The 25717-nt window shown below is 43.8% G+C and overlaps 1 protein-coding gene across 3 annotated transcripts in view; it reads left to right on the top strand.

Annotated features, from left to right (window-relative positions):
• The window catches only part of Rad18 (RAD18 E3 ubiquitin protein ligase), a 107015-nt gene extending 94953 nt beyond the window's left edge, over window positions 1-12062 (top strand). For all 3 annotated transcript variants that reach the window (XM_004651479.2, XM_045133798.1, XM_045133799.1), the window contains one exon: window positions 10587-12062. In XM_004651479.2, the coding sequence (XP_004651536.2) occupies window positions 10587-10689 (103 nt within the window). In that variant the 3' untranslated portion in view covers window positions 10690-12062. The remainder of the gene's footprint in view (window positions 1-10586) is intronic.
• Window positions 12063-25717: the final 13655 nt, after the last annotated feature.

A 25717-nucleotide genomic window follows, 5' to 3' on the forward strand; every position in this document is an offset into this window, starting at 1 on the left:
TAATGGCATGGCTGGAAGCTGGAAGAGAGTCAGTCCCCAGTCAGCGCGTCTAGTGCCAGAAGGTGCTACATGGGCGACTGGGGGAAAATGACCAATATCTGTCCAAGCGACTGATGGTCTAACCTACTTAGAAGCAAATAACCTATCATGATGCCCACACAAGTGTAATAGTGGCACACAGCCATGGTGGGGAACCAACTGCTCTTGATTCGGCTAACTGATCCCATCAGTGGTACGGGACCCATAGCTGGAGCTGGGAAACAAGTCAGAACCATATCCAAACATAAACCCACTGTCTATTATCAAGCTACCATCAATCATGGGCTCCAAGAGGGCTTACACCTATTAAATTCACTATTAAAAAAATGTCATTCTTGATGTCATATTCTCCATTGCCTCCATATCCAACCTGGGGCCAGCCTTATTTGTTTGTTTCTTGAATATTTCTGGGGAATATCAATTTATTTCTACCTCTGAACACTCTGATCCATATTTCTGTTGTGCTCTAATTGGACAGGAACTTTTCTTTTGTTTGTTTGTTATTGAGGCAGGTTTTCACCCTATAGCCCACATTGGACTTGAACTCACAGCAATCATTTTGCCTCAGCCTCCTGAGTGTTGAAATTACAGGTGTGAGCCACTGTGTCTGCTGGGACACCAGCCTCTGGCTTCTTTACAGTCTGATCACTACACCATAGCTATAGTGGTCTTTTCAAAGTGCAGGTTTGTTCATTAACTCAGCCTTCTGTGATTAAAAAAAAAAAAAAAAGCCTTCATTTCTCTTCAGTTTCTCTTTGGATTAAAAAGGGACTCCTTAGCATTCTTGAAAGGCTATATGCTCAGGTCTTCTCTAGAGCCAGCTTTTAAATCATGCTAACATTTTGTGGCGGTTTGAGGCACTAACTGTATTACTTTTGAAAAAGTATTTATTTATTTGCAAGGAGAGATTGGAAGAGAAAGAGAATGGGTGCTCTGGGGCTTCTAGTCACTGCAAACTCCAGATGCAGGCACCATTTTGTGTATCTGGCTTTACATGGGTACTGGGGAATTGAACCTGGGTTGTTAGGCATTACAGGCAAGTGCCTTAACCACTGAACTACCTCTCTAGCCCTATATCACTCTTTACTGCCTAACTGCACAACATTATTTTAACTTTGAATTATAGGAAAGGTTTTCCTCCCTCACCAACTACTTCCTCTTTTACTTGTTTGTGTGAGCTAAGTCCAAACATCAATGGGTATAACAACCTGTAGCCCAGAATTCCTGAGCACAAGCCAGTTCTTAACGCTGTGGCCTCTGCAAAGCATTCCTATACAGAGCCAAATCCACCCACTCAGTGCTCACAAATATTAACAGTGAGAGCAGGAATGCTGTAAGAACCCACCTAGTCCAGCTATTCATTTCAGAGGGAAGGAAGTGAGCTTCAGAGAGGTCAGTTGATGTGGTCAAGGTCCATGGCTACTTAGTAGGACTGCCAGGACCAGAACCCAGGCTTCCTGACTCAGGTGAGATAGAGCACATGAACAGTCACTGTGTACCGTGTTGTGGTACCTCAGGAGGCAGAACCAGGAGAGACTGCCATAGCTTGAGCTTTCAGCACAAATGCCACATCTGAGATAATAGTCCTTGGACATACTCTTTCAGTTCCAACATATTCTCCTAAGTCCATAAATGATTTAGAGGTTTCATTAGCTGCATACTGCTCCATATAAAGCAGTATTTCACAAGCAGAAAAAGAAACTTTGGCACAAACTGGTCTTGGGATCTTATTTCTGTCATTATTGGTTCATCTAGCTATTTTGAGCTATAGTTTTTGTTTTATGAGAAAATTGGGCACATGTGGACTCAAGAGGAGATAACACAGGCCCAGAGAAACCAAATCAAGTTCTTTTTTCTTCTTTAAAAAAAAAAAAGAGGATCTTAGTTCAAGGATAGCCTAGGATCCATAACCAAGCTTTAGGCTAGCTTGGGCTATATAGTCAGACCCTTTCTCTAAAAATCCAAAGATTGGGAAAAAAATCCTCTGTGTTTATTTATATATATGTATATATAATATATCTGGGATATATAGGTATGGATATTGAGATACACACACACACACACACACACACTACAAGCTACAGAGCATATTTACATTAACCATCATGAAAATAGCAAGAAAAGTGATTGCAGTGTATCCTTTCATGCTCCATGCCCCATGTCCCCAAAAACCATGCTGATTCTGATTTTAGTCTTGTGATGGGACAAGATTTCTCAGTGTCCTTTACCTCTGGAATATTCACTCTTAGGGTTTTTTCCCCTCGGAGCTTGTCCTTGGGGCATGGGGAAAGGCCAGTTATAGTAGTGCCAAGGACCCAGCCATTGTCTGTAGCTGAACTCCTAGCTCCCAGCCAGCACAATATGCTTGTGGTATACATGAGTCATCTTGGAAGTGGATCCTGCAGACCAGATAAACTACCTCTTCTGAGCACTGTCCAGGTCTCAGAACCACAGTAAGTAAATGATCATGTTGCCTTATGCCTCTAAGGTTTGAGAATGGTTTGAGCAATGAATAACCAAAACAAAAAGGAAACCATTTCTGCTTTGCTTTTTATTTTAGAGAGAGAAAGAGAGGGGGGTGAGGGGAGGGAGGAAGGAGAGAGAGAGAATTGGTATGCCAGAGCCTCAGCCACTGTGATCAAACTCCAGATGCTTGTACCACCAAGTGGGCATGTGAGACCTTGTGCTTGCCTCACCTTTGTGTGTCTGGCTTATGTGGGATTTGGAAAGTAGAACATTGGTCCTTAGGCTTTGCAGGCAAGCGCCTTAACCACTAAGCCATCTCTCCAGCCCCTGCTTTTCTTTTTAACTGCTAACAAACTAATCTAAACCCTTGGAGTTTAAACCACAACCATTCTTTAGTCTGGCCTAGACCCAGACTGTTGCGTTTGCTTTACAGCCTGGAGAATTCTCTTTTTACATGGTCTTTGAGCCTATCCCTTTCTATGTGGTTCTCCCTGATTCTTCCATGTGATCTTTCAATAGGATAGCTGCTGGGTTTTCTGCATGGAGACTCAGAGCTCCAGAGTTGCTTATTAGCTTTTGCCCCTTCGTTTCATACCCCTTTTTGCCTGCTCTGTGAAAATTGATCCAAGCCTTTTAAGTACTTTTCCCAAGGAGAGGGTACTAGGGAGACTGCATGAGGAAAGGGCTGTGCCTCTTGTATCCTCTCTGCTCACTGGCCAGGTACTCTTAAAGTACTTTCTGCTATTGTAGTGCCCAGCTCCTGTGGTTGCACACTGGCCCATGCAGCTCTTGCTGGCCTGTGGCAGTGGTTCTCAGCTGCAGTCATGCCCTTTTCATCAGGGAAGATCTCACCATGTTTCATCTACATGGAATGTAATTTAAAGACCCAAACAAATTGAAAGCAAAAGAACAGGAAAAAAGATAACAAATAAAGGCAGCATAACTATACCCATACTAGACAAAATGGGCTTTAAAATAAAAGTTAAGAGAGCCAGACACATTTATAATGCTTGAAAAGGTCAATTGATTAAGAAGACAAGTGATTGAGGGCATATAGACCCTTAACAAGTGTCCCAGAATGCATGAAGCAAAAATTGGGAAGGAAAATCACCAACAAGCAACAAGGGTAGAATTCTACCTACCAGTTATTGCCATGACCACTGACACATTCTGTTTGTGTTCCTCTATGCACAAGACCAACAGGTTAACATGGGTCTATACAGTGGCATCAAGACAGTACATTTACTCACCAATATCCCTCTGGCCTGCCTTGGAGAATGGTTCTCGAAAATAGAAGAACTAGGGGATTCCCTGGCTCCATGAGTCCTAGGCACGTTCTGCGGTCTCTAGCCTGCCTCTCTGCACCCTTTGAGAGGAGTTGCGAAGAACTGTACTGAACGTGTAGAACTTGCTAGGGCTTTCATTCTCAACTTTATGTATTGCTCATTTGCCTTTTCACTTTCTTGATAGTGTTTTGATAGCATTTTTTAAAGAACAGTTTTTGTTGTTGTTGTTGAGGTAAGTCCAACAGACTGCCTTTTTAAAGGCAAGTGTGTGTGTGTGTGACAGAGAGAGAGAGAAAGAGAGGGAGGGAGAGAATTGGCACGCCAGAGCTTCTAGCCACTACAATCAAATTCCAGATGCATGTGCTACCTTGTGCACATGTGTAACCTTGTGCACTTGCATCATTGTGTGTCTGCCTGGCTTGTGGGACCTGGAGAGTCAACATGAGTTCTTAAGTTTCACAGGCAAGTACCTTAACTGCTAAGCCATCTCTCCAGCCACAAAGAACAGTTTTTAATGTTGATGAAATATAATATAAACCAGTCATAAATTTTTTATAAATGTTACAAGATACAGGAATGATTGGTTCAGTTTTCTTGTTTGCATGGTCTTCTTCAGTTACTTCCACTAGGTTATTTAAAGAGACTGTCTTAAGTCCATTTAGTAACCTTGATACTTTTATTAAAACTCAACTGAGGCTAGATGTGGTGGTACACATCTTTAATCCCAGCACTTGGAAGGCAGAGGTAGGAGGGTTGCCATGAGCCCAAGGCCACCCTGAGAGTACATAGTGAATTCCAGGTCAGCCTGGCGTAGAGCAAGATCCTACCTCAAAAAACCAACAAACAAAAAACTCATTTAAGTGTACATATGTGGGTCTGTCTCTGGAATCACTGGTATGTCCCATTGAGCTGTTTTTTTTTTTTTTTTTTTTTTTTTGAGGTAGGGTCTCACTCTAGCCCAAACTGACCTGGAATTCACTGTGTAATCTCAGGATGGCCTCAAACTCACTATGATACCCCTACCTCAGCCTCCTGAGTGCTGGGATTAAAGGCGTGTACCACCATGCCGGGCCCACTAAGCTGTTTTTTTCTCCATCAATAACACACTCTCTTGTTGTTGTTTTATGTCTTCAAATCAGATAATGTGAGATCTCTAACTTTTTTTTCCCAGCAATGCAATAGTTTTTATTAAAGTTCATTTTAGTGTTGGGTATTCTATGGGTTTTGACAAATGTTTCCGGTGACACAGGAAGGGATAAAGTATCCCTGGTGATGTAGCTGAGATAAGCCTGGGGCCAGGCTGGCTGTGTTGTTCAGTATTTCATTTCCATCTGACAAGTACATTCTGCTAGGCCCTTTTAGTCTTATAACTCCATGATGATCCACTGCAGTCATCTCATGGGGATCTGAGCAGTGAGGGCGAAGTCTCTGTAAGAGTCTACAGGGACTATAGTATCCCAGAGGAGGTGACCAACAATAGAAATTTATTTCCCCACAGTGCTGGAGGCTGGAGGTCCAAGATAAAGGTGTTGGAGGTTTGGTCATTGAATACTGCTGTCTCCACAAAGTAGTCTTCTCCTGTTGGACATAGTGTGGGTATTGTTCATTAGGATTATTGGCTCTCTATCCACAAGTGGTTGGGGTTACACTGTTTCAGAAATTCTGAATCCTTTCCTGATGGTTCCTGGACATGGTACTTCGTACTTTTCTCTAACAGCAGCCCTAGACTGGCCATATTGGTATATCCTTTGGGTGACCAAGAGGTGTCTAAGAGTTTGAAATCTGATTCTCTTATTGGACTGACATAGTCCTGGATAGATCTAGGGTTTCAAATTATGGCCCATGGGTTAATCTAGTCCACTCTCTTGTTACTAAAGTTTTACTAAAATATAGCTTTACACATTTCTTTATCTAGTGGTTATCTGTTTATATTACTCTCTTTGTTATTTTATGTTAGACAGAGCTGAATAGTTGCAACAGACATTTTTAGTCCTCAAAGCCCAAACTATTTGCCCATTTCATTGCTAACCCTTGCTCTAGATCAAAAGGAATCTCGGTCATTGGGTCAAGTACAATACTTACTGGCTGAAGCTCCCTGCCATGACTCACTCAGGTTAAAGTGTGGAATGCAGTCTTCATAACTTAAAAAAATACTTTATTATTATTTATTTACTTGAGAGAGAGAGAGAGAGAGAGAATGAATGGCGCACCAGGGCCTCCAGACACTGCAAATGAACTCTAGACAACATGTGCCCCCATGTGCATCTGGCTTACGTGGGTCCTAGGGAGTCGAACCTGGGTCCTTAGGCTATTCAGGCAAGTGCCTTAACTGCTAAGCCATCTTCTCCTGTGCCTGACCCTTATGGGTAAAAAGGCTACATGAAAATGAGAGATGATTTGAACAGGTTACTGATTTAAGGGAAGAGGAAAGATACAACACTGACACCTGCAGAGGAGACTCTGGGACTGTAGAAGTTGTGGAGAGAAAGGGCCATTTATGACCTCTGACTTTCCGAGCAATTCCTGGAGGGTTCCTCACACCAGAAAATGTCGCTACAAGATTCTTCTAAACTGCTGCAAACATCTTAGATTTTACTGTTTGCTCCCCCCCCCCCCCGCCAGATGACTTCCAACATGAATTGATCTGCATGCACTACAGCCTTTCTCAGAACTCTTTGTCAGCTTCTGCCCTTCCCACCCAGAAACACTTGTCATCTTCTGCGGTCTTTGCCCTCCCCAGTCTCATAACCGTTGTGCAGTCATGCAGCCCAGCCGGTGGCAAATACAGATGGGATATTCTGATCATTCAGGCAGGCTCTTCAAGAGCAAGGACCAGATTCCATTATTTGACCACATTAGAAACTACTCTGAAGTTTGCTAGTTGCCCAGACAGCTTCATAGGAAGCATCATTACCTCATATACTCCAGTTGATGCCCATGCTTCTTGTGGGGCCTCAGCACCCATCAGAGTCACTGTCTCCGGTAGTATCATTCTGGGGAGTGCTCGGGGTATGGAAGCCAGACATTAATTTCCACCCTCCCAAAAATATAGGCACTGGCTCTCTAGGGCTGGTCATTATCACTTTTCAAGAGCCTAAGGAAACACCACTGGTAGATCACATAAACCTCAGAATGAGGTTGCCCTTAGTTACTCAGGAAGAACTTTCTGGAGGGATGAATGACTGGTTATGCACTCTCTACAGTACTTATTTCTACATTGGTAACCATCCAGTTACAAAAGGCAGCACAGGGTTGGAGATTTGGCTTAGCAGTTAAGGCCCGAGCCTACAAAGCCAAATGACTCAGCCTCGATTCCCTAGTACCCGTGTAAGCCTGGAGTTTGTTTGTAGTGGCTGGAAGCCCTGGCATACCCATATTCATATTCTTTCTCTCTCTCTCTCTGTCTCCCCATAAATAAACAAACAAACAAATATTTTTAAAATTAAAGAAAGAAAAGGCAGTGCATAGTATGGTCCTGGCCTTTAGTTGAGATGCTCACTTTGAGTTGAGATAATACCTAACCTCTAGAAGGTATCTAGGACTGCCTCAGTCTACTGGCCAAGATCATGGTAGAAGATAGATTTGCTATAGATTGCCTCTCTTGTAAGCTCAGCTAGAGCCAGTGAAGTGTTATTCATCCTGCAGTCTCAGTATCAGTAAATTGTGGACCGAGTGGAAAGCTCAGGATAGATGAGAGACATGTATCTAAGAGTTTCCTGCATAGTTTCTGCAAGGGCCACTGTAGCAGACAGCTTCAGGTTTGCTGAGATGGGCTTCCACACCAGGCAGTTATGGAGGAAGGGATATTTATTGAAGCTTACAGATCCAAGAGAAGTTCCATAATGGCAGAAGCAAACACAGAGAAGCACAAGCCTAAAAGCCAAAAGCCACACAAGCACAACACAGCATACCACAGGCCACTGATGGCCCTTGGTCACTGTTTTCAGTCTGCCTTTTGTGGAGCATTTGCTTGGTCAGCAGCCTTGGAAGACACAGTTTCTTCCTCCAAAAGATCCTGCCCCCGCCAAAGATTCAGGTTCATCCTCATGGTTTCTTTCTGAGATGCAGTCCCTTGCTCTTGCTGGTATTGTCTGCTCCCTTCATGTCACCCTATGAAAATGGGTCTCAAACCAGCACAAATGCTAGACTTCTAGCTGTTAAGTCGAGTGTCTGCTGCTGCCTCTGTGAAGCTGGCTGGCTACCTTTTCAGTTTGCAGGTGGGGTAGAATCTTGGGCCTCTCCCAGTTTTTGACATACTGAGATCTCTTTTAAACATAGACAGCATGTATGTTGTGTCTTTCTTATTTATCTGACTTGATAGTCTTGTCTTTTAATTGAGTAGCTTATGTAGTTAATATTTGAACTTTATGATATGAGAACTTTAAATTTTCTGTTTGCCCTATATTCTTCTGCTCCCTTTTTCCTCCTTTCTGAACCTCTTTTGGAATAATGGGAAAGGGCTTATTATTGTATTATATATCTAGTATTGGCTTATTAGTTTTACCTTAAAAAAAAAAACTTTAGTATTTAACTCAGGGCTTGTAACATGCATCTTTGTTTTTTTAATCACAGTCAACCTTCAGATTCTATGCCCCTTAGTCCATGAGGACTCAGCAACCTCAGAGGCCATGTTTCTTAGTTCATGAGGACCTAACAAGAGCATATTTCCAGTGTTTTTCTATTCATGGTTCTGTTTCCATTTCATGGTTCTATTCTCTTCATCTGTTAAAACCCACAATACATGGTTATACTTTTTATTGTATTTTTTGCACAAATTTAAAATTTCTTGTGATTATCATACCTGTTTGACTCAAAGAATTTCTTTAATATTGCTCATATTATTTCTTAAATATATTAGCCATTCTCTTAGGTTTTATCTGGGAAGTTTCTATTCAACTTTCATTTTTGAAAGATGTTCTTGCTTGGGGGTGGAATTCTGGGTTGATTGTTTTTTTCTTTTGGCACTTTGAAGCTATTACTGTGTCAGTTCCCAGCTAGTCTGGTTTCAGATAAGAAACCTACAGTGAATCTGTGTTTGTCTCTCAGTGGAGTGCTTCTTTGTTCTTTTTCTTTTTCCCTTTTCCTTTGCCTGCCTCCAGGATTTTCTCTTTGGTTTCAGCACTTTGAGTATGCGTCTAGGTTTTCTGTTTGCTTGCTGTTGCTTTAGTTATTGCTATTTATCCTTTTGTCTTTGTTTGATGTCTTGTTTTAGAAAACACACATATAATTTACTTCCCATAGTTGTTATTTCACTTGAATATGTATTCTTTCCTTTGTGTTTCAATTTGAGTGATTGTTAAATGTTTTTATTTACTTATTTATTTGCAAGGAGTGAGAGAGAATAGACACTGTAGGGCCTCTAGCCACTGCAAATGAACTCCAGACACATGTGCCACCTTTGAAGGAATATTTTCTCTCTGATGCTTCAGAATTTCCCCATCATTTTCATTTGAGTTGTTCATATTATTTCAATTTCTGTTGACATTCCATGTTTGTGGATGTTGTATACCTTTTCCACCAGAGCCTTTACCATATTAATCATATTACTTGGAAGTCTGGTCTGATATCTCCAAATCTGCTCATTGCTTTATGTCATGGCAGTGGGTTTTCTCTTGCTTCCTCTGTGTCTTGTGTTTTGACAGAAACCTCAGAGGGTCCAGAGGCTGAGGTAAATAGTGTTTGTGTCTAGGAGTGGGGACACTTCTCAGGCCATTATTGTGGGATCTTGAGCTAGGTAATTCAGAGGTTGACTTCTGTTGGTTTTAATAGTCAGGCTTCTGTGATTGAACTTGTACTTAGCATCTGTGTGAGGTCATCAGCCCAAGATGATTTTCTGTCTCTCTACCAAAAGCCAATATTGTAGTTACTGTCATTTTCCCGATGATGGAATCTGCCTGTTTCTGCAAATGATTGTCCTTCACCCTTGGCAAACTGATTTTACCTTTCCTCCACCAGAGGCAGTGATCTTTGCTTAAGTCCTGCGGGCCAGTGGTCCTTCTCCGCAATAACTTCAAGCTTTGGCTTTACAGAAGAGAAGCATTCGGGGAGGCAGAGGTGCTGTCTGCCTGGCTTGGTGGCTCTTCTGTTTCCTGGCTGCTCACAGGCTTCCTCAGGAGCATGTCATGGAGACTCATGGAGAGCTTGTATGTGTGGACTCCTGTGTCGGGGTCTCACAAGTACTATGCTGTATTTACAAATTCACGAAGGGACTGGACCCTAGCTAAGTGGCAGAATATATGCTTAGCATGGGTAAGGACTAGTTCCCACCCCCACCCCCCGCCAAAAAAATAAGTGTTCATCAGAGTTTTTGCTGATGACTTCTGATCACATGGCAGCCATCTCTTTCTCTAATGTTCTTACCCAAATGAGAGAATTTGTATGGCTGTTTCTCTGAAGAAGCTTATTTTCCTTTGGATTTTGTTTGTTTCTTCAGAGAGGTTCTTGCTATATATTCCAAGCTAGCTTCAGAGGCCTCATGATCTTCCTGCCTTTGCCTCCTGGGTGCTTGGGTTACATATGTACCACCTACACATGGCCTTAAAACTGCTGGATTTGAATTCAGAAGAAAACTGACTCTCACTTTTTATGATCTTTGCACATTCACTGTTTTCTCACTTATAAACTGGGAATGATAATGGCCATGATGATAGAAATTACAGATGTGTCATGAGGTGAGTGGGCCATTTGGGAGTGTTAGTGAAACAATGCATGTGACAGTTCTTAATATAAGTGTGGAGCTGCTATGGAATAATGACCATCGCTTTCTAATGCCATTCTCTTCTTTTCGGTTTTCAGAAATGATCTCGAAGACCGAGAGATAAGCCCAAGACAGAGTCGTCGCACTAGAGCAGCTGAAAGTGCTGAGACTGAACCTAGAAACAAGCGGAATAGGAACTAATGTCTCTTTTGCCTGTTTTCCTCTAGCATGACCAGAATGTGGTACTTTATATTGCCATATGCAGTTTCACACAGAAATGCCGAAAGGAAGAATTAATTTTAAATACAATACTTCACTGATTTTCATTCTTCTCTGCCTTTTGGAAAAAAGAAAAAGTTATGAATCATCCTTGCTTGGTCAGTTGTCCTCCTACCTCTGAAACATTTCTTCCTAAAGACATTGCCATCCACATAGTCACCAGCTTTGCAGAGTGGGCCCAGTGTTCAGCAAAAGCTTTAGGCTTGGTTTTATTTCTATGTCTCAAGTATTTAAGTCACTTTCCTTTTCTTCTGTTGGGAAACCAACTTCAGAAATGGCTTCTTTTCACCCTGTTTACATAGCAAGCAGTTAAGAGCATATGTCCTTCCTCAAAATTCAGGTGCTTGGTGTAAGTACCTGATGCCAGACTACCTGCATTCCCAGCATAGTAATCACTTGGTGGCTGTTGTCCACATGGAATATAATTGTTTGTTAGATCCATATTTTACATGTTACCCCATAGGATTTTAAAGTCATAAAGTTAGGGGCTGGAGCGATAGCTTAGCAGTTAATGTGCTTGTCTGTGAAGCCTAAGGACTCAGGTTTGATTCTCCAGGTCCCACGTAAGCCAGATGCACATGATGGCACATGCGTCTGGAGTTTGTTTGCAGTGGTTGGAGGCACTGGTGTGCCCATTCTCTCTTTCTTTCCCTCTCTCTATCTCTCATAAATAAATAAAAATTTTTAAAAAACTGTTTAGAGCCACAAAGTTAGTATGTTAATTGCTTAAAAGTCATGAAGTTAATATCATAAAGTACCAAAGTCACAACTTTGAGACATTTGCATGTTCTGAAATGGAACTTAAAAATAACTGATAATATTTTCTCACTTGGGTAAATCATATCTCTAACACTTTGAATTCTAGCTGTTAAAAACTATGCAATAAACGGATTTTGTCAATGAATAGACAATTTAAAATTTAAAGCAGTATATCATGAGTAGTTGAATAGCAGCTGTCAGTCATACTGTGCTGGTCATGAAGAACATGTTCCCAGGTTCCTAGTTCCTGATGCCTTTTGGGGCTGGCTAGCCCCCATTTTTATCCATTGGCCACCGCTCATTCCAGACATATCCGCTTTCAAATAGCACACAGCAAATTTATGAGTGTACCAGGGACATTTGGGCCTTCCTTTTCTGGAGACCGTCTCTGTTGACATTGGCTTTTTTGTATGTTCTGGGGTTTATGTTGTGGGCATATGGGGTCTCATGATGACAGGAGTTTAGTGTTTTCACACAGAAGTCACTGCATTCTTTATGAGTTTCAAATGGTAATAAAAGAATTTGTCGCAATCGTTTCCTCTGACTAAACACATGAATGGCACATTAAGGAAGCTGAAAGCAGCCCCTTACATTGCATCTGTCTATGGGTGTGAGGCAAGATAGGGAGCAATATCAGTCAGCAGAGATACTGGCATTAATGTGATGTTTGTATCACCACATTGCCAAGCACAAGCAGTGAAAGCTGCTTATCTCGTTAAAAATTATAGCCTGCTGTACTTAAACTGGAAGCTACAGCTTTTATTTTTGTAGCAAACACAGTTTATAAGGAAGCAGTGACACCTAAGATGACCAGGCACATGAATTCATTCAGTATATTTAACTTGATACTTAAAGTCACTATGCTGAGCACCCAGAATACAAAGATGACCAGAGTTCATTCAGAATAGTGGTTCTCAGCGGGCCAGCGAGAGGATAGCTGAGCAGATGTGCAGATGTTGTTGCTTGTCATAACTGAAGTGGGGCTGGGAGGAGTGTCACCGAATGGTAAGGCAAGAGCTAGGTGCTGCTGAACAGTCACACATGGGCCAGCCCCACATGTGAGTTTGCCGGGGCTGCTATCACAATGTTTCATAGACATTGATTTTCCCAGTTCTGGGAGCTGGCAGGCTGGTCGATAGGGTGTCTTCTGAGGCCTCTCTGGCTTTCAGACATCTGCCTTCTCACTGTGTCCTTGCATCATTGTTCCTTTGGGCTCTTGTTGTCTGTGCTCTTGTCTTTTCTTTGGAGGACACAGCCATGTGTGATCAGGCCCTGCCTGCTTTGTGACCTCATTTTACCCCAGGTACCCCTTTAAAGACATTGTTTCTAAATATAGTCATACTGGGACTTAGGACTTCCCACATTTACATGATTTAGCCTGTAGTATTCCACAAAATTATCCAGGCCAAAATCTCAGTGGTACCAAGATTGAGAAAACTCTAACATAAAGGAGCCATGCTTACCTGAAAAATAAAATCTAATGAGCAGTTATTGAGCTCTATATGATGTCATCTAGCAATACTTATGTGTTTAAAAAAAAATAAATCTGTGACCAGGTGTTAGATCTAGAGTTGAAACTGATTATGAAATTCACCTTTTAATCAAATATAACCTTCACCAAACTTAGCATCGATCCTTTGGCACTCCTAGTTCTCCTCAAGGGTGCAGTGACTGGCATTGTCTGTACTGGCTCATAATGGCACTAATGCGCAAGGTTTGGGGGGATACTGGTGAGCTCCTTGTGCCAATTGTAAAAGGGCATCCAGGTGGTTCTCATATGTCTCTCTTTTTTTCTGCCCTACAATGAAAGTCATCAGGGTAGTAGGAAGAAGTTTTCGTATAGCGGAGCACATGGGAAACAAAGACACCCTACACAGTTGGAACTTGCAAAACAGAAAGACAAACAAGCAATTATCAAATAATTATACAAATAATGAGTACAGCGAAAAAAAAGAACAAAGTAAAATTCCGTGACTTATCTGGGACCACACATGCATGCAAACACTGCTCTAATATAACTTCCCCAGGAAAACACACACACTGCTTTATATCACTTACCCAGGACCACACACACTCACATTGAACTCATATGACACACCCAGGCCCCACACACACTGCTCACATGTGACTTACCCGGGACCATACACACACACTGCTCTCATGTGACTTACCCAGGACCACGCACACATTCTCATGTGACTTACCCAGGATCACACACACACTGCTCTCATGTGACTTACCCGGGATCACACACACACTGCTCTCATGTGACTTACCGGGACCACACACACACTGCCCACATGTGACTTACCCGGGACCACACACACACTGCCCACATGTGACTTACCCAGGATCACGCACACACTGCTCTCATGTGACTTACCCGGGACCATGCACACACTGCTCTCATGTAACTTACTGGGACCACGCACACATTGCTCTCTTGTGACTTACCCGGGACCACACACTGCTCTCTTGTGACTTACCCGGAACCACACACACTGCTCTCATGTGACCTACAAGGGACCACGCACACTGCTCTCGTGTGACTTACACGGGACCACACACGCACTGCCTACATGTGACTTACCTGGGATAACACACACTGCTCTCATGTGACTTACCTGGGATAACACACACTGCTCTCTTGTGACTTACCCGGGACCACACACGCTGCTCTCATGTGACTTACCTGGGACCATGCACAAACTGCTCTCATGTGACTTACCCGGGACCACACACACTGCTCTCATGTGACTTACCCGGGACCACACACACTGCTCTCATGTGACTTACCCGGGATCACGCACACACTGCTCTCATGTGACTTACCCGGGATCACACACACACTGCTCTCATGTGACTCACCTGGGACCACACACACACTGCCCACATGTGACTTACCTGGGACCACACACACACTGCCCACATGTGACTTACCCAGGATCACGCAAAACTTCCCACATGTGACTTACCTGGGACCACACACACAATGCTCTCATGTGACTTACCCGGGACCACACACACTGCTTTCATGTGACTTACCCAGGACCAAACACACACTGCCCACATGTGACTTACCTGGGACCACGCACACACTACTCTCATGTGACTTACCTGGGACCACGCACACACTGGTCTCATGTGAATTACCCGGGATCACGCACACACTGCCCACATGTGACTTACCCGGGATCATGCACACACTGCTCTCCTGTGACTTACCCGGGACCACACACACACTGCCCACATGTGACTTACCTGGATAACACACACTGCTCTCATGTGACTTACCTGGGACCACATACACACAGCTCTCATGTGACTTACCCAGGAACACGCACACACTGCTCTCCTGTGACTTACCCGGGACCACGCACACAGTGCTCTCATGTGACTTACCCGGGATCACGCACACACTGCCCACATGTGACTTACCTGCGATCACGCACACACTGCTCTCATGTGACTTACCTGGGACCACACACACACTGCCCACATGTGACTTACCTGGGATCATGCACACTGCTCTCCTGTGACTTACATGGGACCATGCACATACTGCTCTCCTGTGACTTACTCGGGACCACACACACACTGCTCTCACGTGACTTACCCGGGATCACGCACACACTGCCCACATGTGACTTACCTGGGATCATGCACACTGCTCTCCTGTGACTTACATGGGACCATGCACATACTGCTCTCCTGTGACTTACCCGGGACCACACACACACTGCTCTCACGTGACTTACCCGGGATCACGCACACACTGCCCACATGTGACTTACCTGGGATCATGCACACTGCTCTCCTGTGACTTACATGGGACCATGCACATACTGCTCTCCTGTGACTTACCCGGGACCACACACACACTGCTCTCATGTGACTTACCTGGGATCACGCACACACTGCTCTCATGTGACTTACCCGGGACCATATACACACTGCTCTCATATGACTTACCCAGGACCACGCACACACTGCTCTCATGTGAATTACCCAGGATCACGCACACACTGCCCACATGTGACTTACCCGGGACCACATACACACTGCTCTCATGTGACTTACCTGGGACCACATACACACTGCTCTCATGTGACTTACCTGGGACCACACACACACTGCTCTCCTGTGACTTACCCGGGACCACACACACACTGCCCACATGTGACTTACCCGGGATTACGCACACACTGCCCACATGTGACTTACCTGGGATCACGCACACACTGCTCTCCTGTGACTTACTCGGGACCACGCACACACTGCCCACATGTGACTTACCTGGGATCACGCACACACTGCTCTCATGTGACTTACCTGGGATCACGCACACACTGCCCACATGTGACTTACCCGGGAGCACATACACACTGCTCTCATGTGACTTACCTGGGACCACATACACACTGCCCACATGTGACTTACCTGGGATCACGCACACACTGCTCTCCTGTGACTTACCCGGGACCACACACACTGCCCACATGTGACTAACTCAGGACCACATACACACTGCTCTCATGTGACTTACCCGGGACCACACACACACTGCTCTCATGTGACTTACCTGGGATCATGCACACGCTGCTCTCGTGTGACTTACCCGGGACCACGCACACACTGCTCTCATGTGACTTACCCGGGACCACGCACACACTGCCCACATGTGACTTACCCGGGACCATGCACACACTGCTCTTGTGTGACTTACCGGGGACCATGCAAACACTGCCCTCATGTGACTTACCCGGGACCATGCACACACTGCTCTTGTGTGACTTACCTGGGATCACGCACACACTGCTCTCATGTGACTTACCCGGGACCATATACACACTGCTCTCATATGACTTACCCAGGACCACGCACACACTGCTCTCATGTGAATTACCCAGGATCACGCACACACTGCCCACATGTGACTTACCCGGGACCACATACACACTGCTCTCATGTGACTTACCTGGGACCACATACACACTGCTCTCATGTGACTTACCTGGGACCACACACACACTGCTCTCCTGTGACTTACCCGGGACCACACACACACTGCCCACATGTGACTTACCCGGGATTACGCACACACTGCCCACATGTGACTTACCTGGGATCACGCACACACTGCTCTCCTGTGACTTACTCGGGACCACGCACACACTGCCCACATGTGACTTACCTGGGATCACGCACACACTGCTCTCATGTGACTTACCTGGGATCACGCACACACTGCCCACATGTGACTTACCCGGGAGCACATACACACTGCTCTCATGTGACTTACCTGGGACCACATACACACTGCCCACATGTGACTTACCTGGGATCACGCACACACTGCTCTCCTGTGACTTACCCGGGACCACACACACTGCCCACATGTGACTAACTCAGGACCACATACACACTGCTCTCATGTGACTTACCCGGGACCACACACACACTGCTCTCATGTGACTTACCTGGGATCATGCACACGCTGCTCTCGTGTGACTTACCCGGGACCACGCACACACTGCTCTCATGTGACTTACCCGGGACCACGCACACACTGCCCACATGTGACTTACCCGGGACCATGCACACACTGCTCTTGTGTGACTTACCGGGGACCATGCAAACACTGCCCTCATGTGACTTACCCGGGACCATGCACACACTGCTCTTGTGTGACTTACCGGGGATCACACTACCTGCTCTCGTGTGACTTACCTGGGACAAAATACACACTGCTCCCATTCATCTGAAGCAATCTCACAGTGCATTGTCAGTACTCCATAATGAGTCTATAACCTTCTGTCTAGAACATGTACCTTGTTTTGTGTAGACATTTCTTAGTTGCTTCATGATTGTTTTTCCAATTATGAATAATTTTAGACCATGATTTTTCATGCATATGATTACTTTCTTAGGATTTCTGAAATGTAATTACTGGAACAGTAGCTCTAAATATAGTATGTGGCTACATTTTCAAAACGGTGGACCAAAATATGCAATTCTCTTGGTGTTTTTTCTGTGGGTTTTAAGTAAGAGATATTAAGATGTGTTGGGGCTCTTGATGGACTTTGAGCATGTGCCACACTTCTCTGTGCACTTGTGAGCTGTCAAAGCTGAGGTGCACAGCTGAGAAGGAGTAACAGATCCATGGAGTTAAAAGCACACACCAGAAGGACTGCTGGTCCCCTGATGTGATAGTGCTGGTTTCTGAGGTCTCTGTGAGTGCCTGGAAAACTGTTTCACACCTAGGTTTTGGAGAACAGCTGGGTACATTTGCTGAGAAAGTTCTAGAACAGCTGTTATTCTATGCTTGCTAAAGCAGTCCAGCTGGTTGGGATGCCCGATGAAGGGCAGCAAACAAGGCTGTCATTTTTTGTGATGAATGTCTCTGTGTGAATGGGAGCAGGCGGGCAACATGCAGTGAATATTTTGGCGCCCATATTCCAGCATTGGAACTACACACCTGTGCACTTGGAACCCTCAGGGTCCAAATGGCCTTGCTTATTTCCATTTGGACTGCATAAGCACTGCACCATGTCTCTTTTATGTAATGTTTGATTTGAAGAGCCCTGACTTCCTTGCCTACTAGCAGCAGCCTTAACTGCTAAATGTACTTTTAGGTCACCTTAAATTCATTTGTAAATGGAACGATTTTTTAAAATTAATTTAATTTGAAGTACTGGAGATGGAATCCAGAGGCTGTTAGATGCTAGACAAGCACTTAATCACTACACTACAGATCTAGCCCTTGAAACATTTTAATTTTAACTAGTTGAATTTTATATAGAAAATATTTTGTGCAGCATAGCTATTAAATTTCTGAAAGCATGACAGCTACCTAGAGCAATTTGTTTTCCCCTTTCAGTAGATGATCCTGAGTTACTTAGCTCAAACACTTAAGGGTGTACCTCTGTTGGTAGACTGCTTATCTAGCATGCACAAAAACTGAGTATGATTTCTAGACCCACATAAAACCAGGCATGTCGGAACAGCCTGTAATGCCAGCCCTGAAGAGGTGGAGGAGGGAGATTGGAAGAGCAAAGTCTGAGCAGTCAGGCTGACTGAACTGTCTGACATGCTGCCTTCAGAAGGGCAAGGTTTCCATCCTCTGCTCCAAGAGACTTTGTTTCAGTTAGCGTGGGGAGGGAAAGAGGGGAATAGTGTGGGAATACCATCAAATAACAGCATATGCATGTATTAAAATTCTCAATGAAAAAATGCTTTAGTAGCACTAGGATAAGACCTAAGACCTCTGGTAACATCGCCTTTGATCTATAGGCTTCTTACCCACCTTGTCATAGAAGCTTTAAACAGACAGGCTTACTTAGATCTTGCCCAAGATCTTATGGTCGGGCTTTTGCTGAACAGAAGTGGAAAATAGATGAACACATCTTTCTAAAAGTTATACCCTGCCCAGGGCTGTCTTCTGTTTTTGTTTTTCTAGCAAAGTACAAAACTATTCAACTGAGAATTGTGGAACACTATGCTTTGAACCTGCTTATTCGTGCAGTGCAGTCCATTGAGAGATGCAGACTTCCCTTTGTTCAATGTGGGTTTTTTAAGCAATAGATATTAAGATGTATTGGGGCTCTTGATGGACTTTGAGCACGTGCCACGCTTATCTGCGCACTTGTGAGCTGTCAAAGCTGAGGTGCACAGCTGAGAAGGAGTAACAGATCCATGGAGTTAAAAGCACACACCAGAAGGACTGCTGGTCCGCTGGTGTGATAGTACTGGTTTCTGAAGTCTCCGAGGCTTCTCTTTGTTCCATGGGTCACAGTCTTTAGGAAGGATGCTTTGTAGTGGAAATGAGAGGGAACCTAGAAGAGAAGAGTGGGCATTTGTGGGCCATGAAACTGGTTAAAATATTGAGGAGTTTAAAGTAAATATAGACTTGGAGGTGGGAAGAATGTGGTTAAAATAAGGTGGAAATAAAATGATGTGTCATGATATAAGACCTGGGTGAGGGGAATTAGACCATGAGGCATTCTGAAGCTCTTGACATTATTTGAGAGGCATGGGTCTGCTTTATGGCCTAAGGCATGGCTCCATATGTATTATTTTTTACTATTGACAACGTCCATAAGTGTAGACAATAAGCCATGATAATTTCCTCTCACCATTCCCATTTTCCTCCTCCCACATACCCCTTCCACTGACTCTCTTCTTTCCTATTAGTTTATCTTCTATTTTGATGTCATCATTTTTTCCCTCTGATTGTAAAGGTCTTGTGCAGGTGGTGTCAGCCACTGTGAAGTCATGAATATCAATCAAGGGTACTCTATGTCTGGAAGACAGCATTGTAAGCAGTTCTATCCTTCCTTTGGCTTTTATATTCTTTCCACAACTACTTCTGCAATGGACTCTGAGCCTTGGGGGTTGTGGTAGAGATGTCTCATTTAGTGATGAACACTTCTTAGCAGTTTCATGCATTTTGAATCACTCCAGTGATCACCACCATTTGAACAAAAAGATTTTCTAACCAAAAGTAAGAGTAGGGGGCTGGAGAGATGGATCAGTGGTTAAGGCACTTGCCTTCATAGCCTAAGGACTCAGGTTTAATTTTCCAGTACCCATGTAAAGCCAGGTGCGCAAAGTGGTACATGCATCTGGAGTTTGCTTGCAATGGCTAAAGGCCCTGGTACACCCATTCTCTCTCTCCCTTTTTCTGTCCCCAAAATAAAATATTTTTTAAGTGAAAGTAGCATTAATATATGTACATAAACATAAGTGTGTAGAAGACAGTTTAGTGGGCATAATATATGTTTAATAGTAGTTGTTTCTCCCCTATGACCTCCTCAGCCATAGGTTTTTGACTAGGTTTTCAGTACCAGGCATATAGTCCTTCCTGTGAAGCAGTTGGTTTCTAGTCCAATTAGAGAGCAGTAGTTTTCTCCCATAACAGATACCACTGTGGTATTGTTGGCACATTTGGCCTGGCTGGCCAGCTGCAAGGCTTGCAGGGTCCACTACTGGTTAACACCATTAGTGACTTCTCTTTCCCAAAAGGCTACAAAGCCCTTTCTAGCATTCTGACAGGTAGCCAACATAGAGGGAAAGAGAGGGTAGGAAAAAATATAAGAAATGTAAGAAAAAAGTAAGATAAATTCAAATATATCAATATGAATATAAATGACTAAATGCAAGATTTTGTTGTTTTAGCTTTATTTTTATTTATTTATTTACGAGAGAGAGAGAGAGAGGGAGAGAGAATGGGCACACCAGGGCCTCCAGCTACTATAAATGAACTCCAGATCATGTACCACCTTGAGCATCTGGCTTATGTGGGTCCTGGGGATTCGAGCTTGGCTCCTTAGGCTTTGTAGGCAAGTACCTTAAATGCTAAGCCATCCCTCCAGCACAAGACTTTGTTTTTTGAAACAAGGTCTCAATATATAGTCTGGGAGGCCCCTAACTCATGATCCTCCTGCCTCTGCTTCTTGAATGTGAGGATAACAGTTATGTGCCACCATGCCTGGGGACTTCATGCAGTTTGCAGGAGGCATAATCCTATAGAAAGCAAAATGTAGGAAAAGATTTCAAACAAATAAATGTAGCATTTGTTATACTAACTAGCCACATGAATTCATTTCATTCTACTGGATTTTTTTTTTTTTAGTCTTGGGAATCAAACTTGCTCTACCACTAAGCCATGTTCCCAGTTTTCATTTTACCTGAAATGAGAACTCACCATGAGAGATGTGACTTGGATTAGTATTTATGAAGTATTTCGCCTCAGCAGAAAATGGGAGAAAGAATGCCAGGGGTATGGATGACCAGGGCTTGCTTACTACAATTTCAGGGCAGGACAGCAGCAGGTAGTTATCTCTGGAGTGACCCAGGGCCAGCTGTGCTGGACTTTGCCTTGGTGTTCTGCCCCTTCTCCCCATGCTTCTTTTCCCCTTGATAAGGACCCTTCCCTTCAGGGACACTTCCCCAAGTGTTGCCATTCTATTGCCCAAAACCTTGCCTTTAATGTGCCCTTGGCTCTCTTCATTTTGAAAAAACAATGACAAATATTCATCTAATGAATATTTATGTGTTAGGACATAACAGTGATGCAAGAAAATCCCTCTGCCCAAATGGCATCCTGTGTGACTATTCCAGTACTGGAAGTGGGCAACTGTTTCTTAGGGTAGGCATTCAGAATCTAGAATGTGAAAGCTGGAAGGGACTGTAGCTGTCATCCAGGTTGGTTCTGTCATGGAGAGGTTGCAGCAAGAGCCTCTGTATATTGTCTCGAGTGTATCTTAGTTGGAGTCTGACTGAAACAATCTTGTTGGGTAGAAGGGAGAAGTGATCCTTTGGGGATATGAATAAGAATTGCACTGAAAGCAGTTTTGAAAGCCCAGCCTTCCAGCCAAGTGAAGCAGAGGAAAGGGCTTTCTATGTCATAGGAATGAATATTATCAAGGTTGTAGGTCCAGGCAACTCAAGGCCCCAGTGGTCTTTTGGCTCCTGGCTAGTGATTCCATAGGCTGAGGACCTGGGCTGCTTCCTCTCTTGCTTCCAAAGAGAGACCATCTGGTCCTTGGGTTCCAGACAGGACGTTGTTGAAGGTGAGGACAGTTGACCAGCTTCAGACTTCAAACTTTCCAAGTCCCCTTAGGTAAGCAAGAGTAATCCTTGTAGGAGATCAGAATATAGGCTTGTGTGTCCAGTCAGTTCTTCAGCCTAATGCCACATCACACCACTACCTCAGGCCACCTGATCACTGATCACTTCCCTCTTGCCTGTCATCCAGCTTCCCTATTCTGCTCTTGACTTTCTGAACTGCTACTGAATCACTGTGTATTCTGTCAGGTTGCCCACTCTGAGACCCTGTTCATGTAGATGCCCCACATCAGCAGTTCTTTGACTTTCCCCTGCCAAGACCATCACTGCATGAACCTTACAACCTTTATACTGTCTATCTTTCCAACCGGGGCGTGTCCTGACTTCCCTGTTATCTGCTATATGGCCCGTCTGCTGTATGGCCCGTCATCACTGTTTCTTTGCTCTCCCTTCCTCCAAACTTGCTCACTTATCTTGATTTACCTCCAACCTCACCAGCCTTCCCATCTCAGTACCCTTTGCTGAACCCTTCTCTCTACCTGACTTCTGTGTTCAGCTTTCCTTTACTACAATAAAGAGCTGAGATAATCAACTCATGTGAGAACAGGCTTATCTTGGCTCACAGTTGTGGAGGTTTCTCTCTATGGTCAATTGGCCCTGCTGCTTTGGGGCCTGCAGTGATGCTACACAGCATAGCAGAGAGGATGGGCAGAGCAAAGCCAATCACCTCAGGTGCTAAAAGAAAGAAAAGGAGGCAGATACCCCACAGTCCTTCTCAGGGGTAGGCACCAGTGACGGGAACACCTACTTAGCCCCACCTACATACAGACTCTACTTCTACTAATGCCATGCTGGGAACCCAAGCCCTTAACATACACCTTTGGGGAATAGTAGAGATCCAAACCCTAGAAACTTCTGTCTGAATATTGAAGTACCCCAGAGCCTGGTGTTCAGCTTTTTATTCCTTTATTTTCTACATAGTTGGCTTCATCTAGCTGCTTGATTTTGGATTCTATATGTTAATCGTAGTATTCCTCTAGGTACTGGGAAGATGCTTAAAGGTGCTTACTTGCAAAGCCTACTGGCTTGGATTCAATTCCCAAGCCATCCTGGCATTCGTTTATAGTGGCAAGAGGCCCTGGAGTGTGTGTATGCGTGCGTGTGTGCACACACACATATATGCAAATAAAACTTAAAAAAAAATCATTCCTTGCTCTTGAGTGTCAGAGTGGCTTATTTGATCTGTCTACTAAGACCTATCTCAGACTTAACATGTCCTCAGTAGCATTCTTGAGAAATCCTCTACTTATAGGAAAAAGCAGAAAAGGTCTGCTTTCCCCTAAATAGCCCTCATTTCAGTCCATCATACCCCCATGCCCCATTCACAGTTGCTCAGGCCCCAAACCAAAGAATGGTCCATTGAGAAAATATTTGGAATTTAGTAGGAAGACACTAATTTTAACCTCCTCATATAGCTCTTCCAAATGTATTCAGTGAGTCTTTTGCTCCTGAATGAAAAATTCTGTAGTCCTGTGTCTTTCCCGGTTATTCGTAAGGAATAGTGAAATAATAATAACATCTATACAAATGGTCCCCAGCTTATAATGGCTTGATTTGTAATTTCTAAATTTCTATCATGATGTGAATGTAATCAGCAAGTTGCTTTTGATTTTTAGAGACAGAGTCTCATTCTGGTCTGGAACTTGAATATATAAGTAATATATCCCATGCTGTCAAGGTTTGGACTTTAGTATTTTCTCATGTGCTCACAGGGGGAAACCACCAGCCTCTACAGTGAAATGTTATTAAACTGTGATGTTTGGTAGGTTAGATGTATTTAACACAGTTTTCTTTTTCTTTCTTTCTTTCTTTCTTTCTTTCTTTCTTTCTTTCTTTCTTTCTTTTTCTTTCTTTTTTTTTTGTTTTTACTTATATTTTCAAGCTGGGTTGACTAGGATCCATCACAAATTGAGGAGCATCTGTAGTACAAAATTAAAATGTCTTTCATGTAATATAAAATCCTGATGTTGAATTTGGCCTATAATTAGCTATTCTCCCTACCCCAGGTGGAGCTTGCTGTAGCCTTGCTTCTTGCAGTGGGTGGAGGTGGAGGAGTTGAGGATTTCTCGTCCTCCCTGCTTTGTTCTTCCACCTGTCTTCCACATTTGGCAGTTGGTTCAAGGAGTGAAAGGAAGGAGAAGGGAGAAGCTCTTTCCTGACTAGCCACCTGGCAGGTTGTTCAAGCTGGCCCTTGTCAGAAGCTTCAATGGACATGTCTCACTCTAGTGCTTCTAACTCACACAGGCATTTTCCTCCATGAAGGACTGCTCTCCTTCCATTTTTAGTTTCTCTGGTGTATTTCACACAGACTCTGGTGAATCCCATTACTTGTCTGGCCAGTTGTCTTAAGAATTTAACATTCCTCCATAGCAACTTTCTTGAATATCCCACACACGGTAGGTACACATGGAATCCTCAACCATTCTTTTTAAAAAATATTTTCTTTATTTTACTGAGAGAGAGAAAATGAAGTAGACAGAGACAGTGACTATGGCCCTCCTGCCACAGTAAACACACTCCAGACACATGTGCCACTTTGTACATCTGGCTTTATGTGGGTGCTAGGGAATTGCAACCAGGCCATCAGACTTTGCAAACCAGCATCTTTAACTGCTGAGCCACCTCTCCAGGCCCCCTTACTCATTCTTAACCTAGCAACCTTAGGAAAGTAGGCGAGTTCCAACATAGAAGCCCTCTGTTCTGCTGCTAAAACAGTTGCCCAGTTTACCTCTCCCTGTAGATCATCGCTATTGTACAATAGAATCCTTTGCAGTGGTGAACGTGTTTTCTGTGTGCTGCTCAACATGGTAACCACTATCTACATGTGGCTATTGAACACTTGGAATGCTAGTGCAACTGAGGAACTGGGTTTTTACTTCATTCATTTGATTTTCACTAGTTAAGTTCTCATGCAGAGGCTAGTGTCAGCTCTAGATCTTATCTAGGGTAGCTCAAGATTTCCAGGGTGGTGATCTGGATGTCGGTCTACCTTGCTCCCTTCCCCCAGTGTGAGGAGCAGGTGTCGGCCTCTCTCAGTGGCTCTACTACAGGCCTTCTTGCTTGGTTGGGTGTGCCCCACACATTCTCTCTGTGGAGCGTTCCAGTTTATTGGTGTCCTCACCAACATTTGCTATTTTCTGTTCTTTTGATTTTTGATAGTGGTCATCCTAATGGGTATGAGTTGGTAGTTTTGGTTTTGCCCTTCTAAAAATATTTTATTTATTTATTTATTTGAGAAGGAGACAGAGGCAGGTAGAGAATGGGCACACCAGGGCCTCTAGCCACTGCAAATGAGCTCCAGATGCATGTGCCACCTTGTATGTACTGGGGAATTGAGCCTGGGTTCTTAGGCTGTGCAGGCAAGTGTCTTAACTGCTGAGCCATCTTTTCAGCCCTGGTGTTTTCTTTCTTTAACAATTCATGATGTTAAGCATCTTTCAATATGCTTGTTGGCCATTTGTACCTTGTTTGAGAGCCATCTTCAGTTGTGCATCAGATTACTCATTGGGTCGATTTAGAACTCATCTTTGAGTGGTTATCTTTACCCATCACTCCCTCCTAT

The sequence above is a fragment of the Jaculus jaculus genome, chromosome 14 (genome assembly GCF_020740685.1).
Source record: "Jaculus jaculus isolate mJacJac1 chromosome 14, mJacJac1.mat.Y.cur, whole genome shotgun sequence".
NCBI classification, from domain to species: Eukaryota; Metazoa; Chordata; class Mammalia; order Rodentia; family Dipodidae; genus Jaculus; species Jaculus jaculus.